Source organism: Aethalodelphis obliquidens, unplaced genomic scaffold (assembly GCF_003676395.1).
Source record: "Aethalodelphis obliquidens isolate GAN/ISIS:26980383/991018 unplaced genomic scaffold, ASM367639v1 scaffold50, whole genome shotgun sequence".
In the NCBI taxonomy this organism is placed as follows: domain Eukaryota; kingdom Metazoa; phylum Chordata; class Mammalia; order Artiodactyla; family Delphinidae; genus Aethalodelphis; species Aethalodelphis obliquidens.
Window position 1 is genome coordinate 2,267,140 of NW_020837994.1, and position 7,934 is coordinate 2,275,073.

The 7,934-nt window shown below is 46.5% G+C and overlaps 1 protein-coding gene across 1 annotated transcript; it reads right to left on the reverse strand.

Moving 5' to 3' along the window:
- Positions 1–6,835: 6,835 nt before the first annotated feature.
- Positions 6,836–7,791, reverse strand: LOC113607713 (olfactory receptor 2AT4-like). The gene is given in 2 exon segments (XM_027083266.1): positions 6,836–7,155; positions 7,158–7,791. Coding segments are annotated over 2 exon segments (954 nt in total).
- Between the last annotated feature and the right edge of the window lie 143 nt (positions 7,792–7,934).

Below are 7,934 nucleotides of genomic sequence, written 5' to 3' on the forward strand. Positions count from 1 at the left end.
TTGAGGTAGCGTTGTATAGCTATAAACTTCCCTCTTAGAACTGCTTTTGCTGCATCCCATAGGTTTTGTATCGTCGTGTTTTCATTGTCATTTGTCTGTAGGTTGTTTGTTTTTTTCGATTCACAGGCCTCTCACTGTTGCAGCCTCTCCCGTTGAGGAGCACAGGCTCCGGACGCACAGGCTCAGTGGCCATGGCTCACGGGCCCAGCCACTCTGTGGCATGTGGGATCTTCCCAGACTGGGGCACAAACCCGTGTCCTCTGCATTGGCAGGCGGACTCTCAACCACTGCGCCACCAGGGAAGCCCTGTCTCTAGGTATTTTTTTGGTTTCCTCTTTGATTTCTTCAATGATCTCTTGGTTTTTTAGTAACGTATTGTTTAGCCTCCATGTGTTTGTGTTTTTTACGGTTTTTTCCCTGTAATTCATTTCTAATCTCATAGCGTTGTCATCAGAAAAGATGCTTGATATGATTTCAATTTTCTTAAATTTACTGAGGCTTGATTTGTGACCCAAGATGTGATCTATCCTAGAGAATGATCCGTGTGCACTTGAGAAGAAAGTATAATCTGCTGTTGTTGGATGGAATGTACTATAAATATCAGTTAAATCTATCTGGTCTATTGTGTCATTTAAAGCCTTATTTATTTTCATTTTGGATGATCTGTCCATTTGGTGTAAGTGAGGTGTTAAAGTCCCCACTATTATTGTGTTATGGTCGATTTCTTCTTTTAGAGATGTTAGCAGTTGCCTTATGTATTGAGGTGCTCCTATGTTGGGTGCATATATATTTATAATTGTTATATCTTCTTCTTGGATTGATCCCTTGTTCATTATGTAGTGTCCTTCCTTGTCTCTTGTAACATTTTTTATTTTAAAGCCTATTTTATCTGATATGAGTATTGCTACTCCAGCTTTCTTTTGATTTCCATTTGCATGGAATATCTTTTTCCATCCCCTCACTTTCAGCCTGTATGTGTCCCTAGGTCTGAAGCGGGTCTCTTGTAGACAGCATATAGATGGGTCTTGTTTTTGTATCCATTCAGCAAGCCTGTGTCTTTTGGTTGGAGCATTTAATCCATTCATGTTTAAGGTAATTATCAATATGTATGTTCCTATGACCATTTTCTTAATTGTTTTGGGTTTGTTTTTGTAGGTCCTTTTCTTCTCTTGTGTTTCCCACTTAGAGAAGTTCCTTTAGCTTTTGTTGTAGAGCTGGTTTTGTGGTGCTGAATTCTCTTAGCTTTTGCTTGTCTGTGAAGCTTTTGACTTCTCCATCGAATCTGAATGAGATCCTTGCTGGGTAGAGTAATCCTGGTTGTAGGTTCTTCCCTTTCATCACTTTAAGTATATCACGCCACTCCCTTCTGGCTTGTAGAGTTTCTGCTGAGAAATCAGCTGTCAACCTTATGGGAGTTCCCTTGCATGTTATTTGTCATTTTTCCCTTGCTGCTTTCAATAATTTTTCTTTGTCTTTAATTTTTTCCAGTTTGATTACTATGTGTCTTGGTGTGTTTCTCCTTGGGTTTATCCTGTATGGGACTCTCTGCACTTCCTGGACTTGGGTGGCTATTTCCTTTCCCATGTTAGGGAAGTTTTCAATTATAATCTCTTCAAATATTTTCTCAGGTCCTTTCTCTCTCTCTTCTCCTTCTGGGACCCCTATAATGCGAATGTTGTTGCATTTAATGTTGTCCCAGAGGTCTCTTAGGCTGTCTTCATTTCTTTTCATTCTTTTTTCTTTATTCTGTTCTGCAGCAGTGAATTCCACCATTCTGTCTTCCAGGTTACTTATCCGTTCTTGTGCCTCAGTTATTCTGCTATTGATTCCTTCTAGTGTAGTTTTCATTTCAGTTATTGTACTGTTCATCTCTGTTTGTTTGTTCTTTAATTCTTCTAAGTCTTTGTTAAACATTTCTTGCACCTTCTCGATCTTTGCCTCCATTCTTTTTCTGAGGTCCTGGATCATCTTCACTATCATTATTCTGAATCATTATTCTGAATTCAACCAACCTTTTCTGGAAGGTTGCCTATCTCCACTTCATTTAGTTGTTTCTCTGGGATTTTATCTTGTTCCTTCATCTGGTACGTAGCCCTCTGCCTTTCATCTTGTCTGTCTTTCTGTGAATGTGGTTTTTGTTCCACAGGCTGCAGGATTGTAGTTCTTCTTGCTTCTGCTGTCTGCCCTCTGGTGGATGAGGCTATCTAAGAGGCTTGTGCAAGTTTCCTGATGGGAGGGACTCGTGGTGGGTAGAGCTGACTGTTGCTCTGGTGGGCAGAGCTCAGGAAAACTTTAATCCGTTTGCCTGCTGATGGGTGGGGCTGGGTTCCCTCCCTGTTGGTTTTTTGGCCTGAGGCAACCCAACACTGGAACCTACCTGGGCTCTTTGGTGGGACTAGTGACAGACTCTGAGAGGGCTCACCCAAGGATTACTTCCCATAACTTCTGCTGCCAGTGTCCTTGTCCCTATGGTGAGCCACAGCCACCCCCGCCTCTGCAGGAGACCCTCCAACACTAGCAGGTATATCTGGTTCAGTCTCCCCTGGAGTCACTGCTTCTTCCCCTGGGTCCCGATGTGCACACTACTTTGTGTGTGCCCTCCAAGAGTGGAGTCTCTGTTTCCCCCAGTCCTTTTGAAGTCTTGCAATCAAATCCCACTAGGCTTCAAAGTCTGATTCTCTAGGAATTCATCCTCCCTTTGCCGGACCCCCAGGTTGGGAAGCCTGACATGGGTCTCAGAACCTTCACTCCAGTGGGTGGACTTCTGTGGTATAAATGTTCTCCAGTCTGTGAGTCACCCACCCAGCAGTTACGGGATTTGATTTTACTGTGATTGCGCCCCTCCTACCATCTCATTGTGGCTTCTCCTTTGTCTTTGGATGTGGGATATCGTTTTTGGTGAGTTCCAGTGTCTTCCTGTCAATGATTGTCCAGCAGCTAGTAGTGATTCTGGTGTTCTCGCGAGAGGGAGTGAGAGCACGTCCTTTACTCCGCCATCTTGGTTCCGATCCCTGATGCTGCATTTGATGTATATCATCTCCTCCGGTCATCCAACCCTTCCAGGGGGTGGTTATGCCTTTCAACATATGAGAAATTGAGGGTTGGAGAAGGACAGGCCTTTGTTCAAGGCCATGGCTGGTGGGGGGTGAGAGCAAAGGTCATTCTGGAGCCAGTCTGCTGTAAAAGAATCTTGCCTGGCAACCAGAAGTCCTGGCTCCTGCAGCTCTGCCACTCGCTTACTTCCTGTGACTTTGGTGTATTGCTGTTAGCATAACTGACGCCATCTTGGCCCTTTTCAGTGTCTCCTGACCCTAATCAGGATTGTACTGTGTGGTGTCATCAAAGGCTTTGTAGTTAATAGATATTGTTTAATACTCATTAGGACCATGTGGCCTCTATGCTGTTAGTCCCCAAACAATGCTGAAAATCTTCTCTGATATATTCCTGGTGCCCATGAGACTGGTCACCCATTCATAAATCTTGAATTAGGAATGCACATCCTATCTCCAAGCACTTACCCGTATACACTAGGTTAACTATAAAATTGTCCCGGTGGCCTCTCTGTGGTGTGTAGTGCAGCTGCGAATGCTTCCTGATCATCATCCACCTGATCCCAATCCCACTCTGTGAGTAAGTTACCCTATAATAAACTGATCCATTGATTACATGGAGCTGCCTGCCTCATTTTTCGATCTCAAGATGCCTTCTCAATTTTAGTTCCCTCCATGAGAAAACACTTGGTTTTCTCACCTGTGCAGTGAAGGGTTTGGAGGAAAAGTTCTCTGAGGGGTTTCCAACCCAATGAACTGTTTTCTGTGTCCCCTCTGGGTCTGGCAGAGCACATGTCACATGGTCCATGCCCCAGAAGGAGAGGGCGAGGGCTTTCCCACCTAGTGAGTACCTGCTGCCAGCCAGGGGCTTTACCTCCATCATGTCCTGTGGCCCTTAGTGGTCCAGTGTGTGCAACTATGAGTCAGAAAGGACTGGGTTCCAATCCCAGCTCCTACCTGCAGCTCATTTCCTTCTGGGCTCATTTCCTTCATCTGTGACCCCCTGGGGTTGTTGTGAGTCCTTGCAGAGAGAATGCTTAAACAATGCTACACAAGAGCCTGGAACAGGTAGGAACTCGAAGTGTGCTAGTGTTTCCAATGTTTCTGCCACCATTAGCCTTGCTTTCCCATGGGAGGGATTTGGCCAAGATGACATGAATCCACCTCTGAGCACACAGACCTGCCAGGATATGTGGCCCAAGGTCCAGCAGCCCCACATACACACTGCCAACCTGGATCCTGGACGTCTGCCTCTTGTGCACACCCAACCAGTCTTCCTGACCCCTGGTCCTGGTTCTACCTTCCCCCCAAATCCTTGCCCTGTCTCCCCACTCTGGTCTTTGCTGAGCTTTGGCACTTCACCCCCAGCTCACTCACCTTCCAAGCCCTGTCTGTCTTGGTGCCTCTTGTGGTGTCTCCTTTGTGTCTTCCAACCCGGCCAGGCACAGAAGAGTCAGGTAGGTGCTGGGCTGTGGCTCATTAACCCCCTAACCGCTCCTTTCAGTCAGGCCTGCGGGGGTCCTCTCTCTTTGGGGCTCCTTTGAGGCACTGAGCCTCTACCCCCCAGTCACCCAGGATCAACTTCTTGGTCCCTCCTAGAGCACGTGTTGGGAGGGGACTTGCCTCTGGGATTTGCTGATAATGAGAACAACATTGTTAAGAGCCCTCATGGGTTCCAGAACTTTCCAACCAACGGGGCAGCTTTTATTGACATTATCCCATCTGGTCCTCAGAACAGTCAGGGGAGACAGGCAGCCCAAGAAGAGGAAACTGAGGTCCAGAGAAGTGAAATGACTTACTGATGCTTATACTAATGTTTAGTATCAGAGCTGCAAGGCAGACCCGGGGCTTCATTCCCAGACCTGTGCTCTGCATATGGGTAAGGGCATAGGGTCTGAAGAGACAAGTCCTGGGTATGAATACCAGTTCTAATATATTTTAGCTATGTCACCTTAGGCATGTTACTTAACCTCTCTGAGTCTGAGTTTCTCCATCTGTAAAATGGAACATAACAATATTACCCATCTCATAGAGTTTTTGAGAGGATTTAGGACATAGTGAAACATGATTTTTTGAAAATGACTCCAGGGGTTTGGTTTGTATTATCTAGCAACAGCCAGAGGAGAGGCTGCCTGCATATATTCTGTTTCCCAGGGGACTAGTGATGTTCATCTCCTGCAGGAGAAGATACAACTTTCATGGGCTCTCAGAGTCTCTAGATGCCAAACAGCTGGCTTCACCAGGTACTACTGTCAACAGCTGGCATCTAAGCTTAGACTGCTTGGTACCCAGTAGTTGGTTTTTTCTGCTTATAAAGTTACTCTCTTGCTCCCTTTCCCCCCAGAAGGAAAGCAACAAGGGTCAGGGGCATTATGCCTCTATCTTAGGGTATACGTGTGTGAGTTATTAGCAGTCAACACTCAGCTGCCAGAGGGAAGACCACTAACTGTGTCTACTATAGTCTATCCCTTGAATCTCTCGGATTCATTCACTTTTCACAAGTTCACTCCATTTGGACATAGGGTTTCCAGGATTCTGATTAGTCACAGTTTCAAGGGAAATTTGTAAGAGAAGGGTTAGTTGGATTAACGACTGCCCTCGCTGCTGCAGTCAGTCCCAAGGCTGCAAGTGACACTTCATCATCCCTCTCCTCTGCCAGCCATTCTAGATTCCCTTCCCCTTTCCCTTCAGTGGGTCTAGATGGATTCCCTCCTAGCATGACCCAGACCCTCATCCCTGACAGTTCGGAGCCCCTGGTTACTCTGCCTCATCAAGCTATAGTTGCTTTAATTGTCCACTAAGAGTTAAAGCCAGAAACCAGAAATGCTCACTTGCCTGAATGCTGACCTCCCAGCCCCCATTATGTAAGAGTGGCTTTACTTCCTCCTGAAGATCACGGTCAATTGCCCTTCTAAATATGGTAACTCCTTTTTCTGACTGCTGATCTGCTTGCACAGTGGGCTTAAAATGACCAGGCAGAAGCTGTAGCTTTAAACTTAGTGAGATTTACTGTGTCTCCTGGTGAATCCGGACTGCTTAATCCACAGAGGCCAGAATCGTCAGGACTGCAAGTACAAATTCCCCCAAATAGGTCACTGTGGGTAATGGTGGGTGGAACCACTCTAGCTTCCACCCACTGGTTCTTGGCAGGAAGCATCACTTTTTAATGGGCATCCAAGCTGAAAATGGATCCATTGCATTGGATGGGAACATGGACCTTATTACCGCTCCTGATTGGAGAAGCTAGTGGTTTTCTTATGCAATCATTTCCAGCCTCCCACCCATCTATATTGCTGATACATGAGTATTTGCTAACAAACAAGTGATACCAATGCCAAAAATATAAAAACTTACAGGAGAAGATTTTAACATTCAATCAAATGCTAACTTCGTGGCTCCCACGGCCCCCTTTGCTTCTCTCTGTCCTAGCACCTTATATTATTTCTCTGGGTCTGACTCCCTAGTTAAACTATGGATACCTTGAGGGCAGCAACTATGTCTGGCTTATTTCTGTCTCTAGCAGTCCTAGTAAAGACTTTAAATATAAATGATTGGATGATCAAATTTTATTCATCACATTAATGACTGATGAAAACTGTGAAAACCAATCATTCTATAGCACCAGTGGGAAGACCTCTTGATCCGGTATTTGAGGACCAGGTTTTAGCTGTCTGCTCAACTGAATGAAGTCAATTTGGGTTGCTTTAATTCATTTAAAAAAATTTATTGTGTTTATTCTGTGCTGGGCGCTGTCATTGGTGTCCAGGGAGCTGAATTACTTGCATCTAAGGATCAAGGGTCCCAGAATTCCCTGGGCCCTGGGGACATGCCATTTTGGTGATGGCTGCTTTGACATCCTTGTTCCTCAGCGTGTAGATGAGAGCGTTGAGGACAGGTGTGAGAATAGCATGCACCACGTTGCCCATGATGTGGAAGTCAAGGGGTAGGTCAGCCCTGTAGGCCACATAGGCTATGGCAATGGATGAGTAGTAGGTGCCAACCAGGAGGTGGGAGCTGCAGGTGGAGAAGGCTTTTGAACGTCCTTCTCGGGAGCTAACGTGAAGCACTGAGGCCAGGATGTGGGCATAGGAAAGAAGCACCAGGAGAAGGACACCACCATGGCGATGCAGAAGCCCATGAAGGTCTGGGGCGTGGTGTCAGAGCAGGAGGCCTGGACCGCAGCCAAGTGGTCACAGAAGCAGTGGTAGATGTGAACAGTGTTGTCAAAAGCCATGTGGAAGGTCTGCAGCACTGCTGGGATGGGCAGAAGGAGGGCAGTGAGCCAGGCACTGGCTGCCAGTGCAGCATTGGTCTGTGGGGTCATGAGGACAAGGTAGTGCAGTGGGCGGCAGATAGCCACATAGCAGTCATAGGCCACGACCACCAGGATGAAGGCTTCAGGGCAGTTAAGGCCATGGAATAGGTACATCTGCAGGAAGCAAGCAGAGAAGCTGAGGTACTGGTCCCCAAGCAAGAATAGGGACAGCATCTTGGGGACAGTGGTGGTAGTAGAGAGGATGTCCAGGGCTGAGAGGTTGATCAGGAAGAAGTACATGGGCTTGTGGAGGCTGGGCTCTGCCACCACGGCCACCAGGATCAGGGTGTTACCCACCAGGATAAGCAGGTAGAAGGACAAGAAGATGAAGGAGACAGGGAGGAAGAGGAACTCCTGTAGAGAGGGGATGCCCACCAGGTAGAACACAGGTGAGGAGTCCTTTGATTCATTACAGGTAGCTTCCATAGTGGGTCAGGGCTGGTTATTTTGCAGACAGACACTGGAAACATCAGTACATATCTGGAAACCAGAACAACCAGGGAAACATTAACTAGAACGTGCATCTTTTTGTTTCCAACCATGGATCTCAATCCTAACTGTTTCTTTGT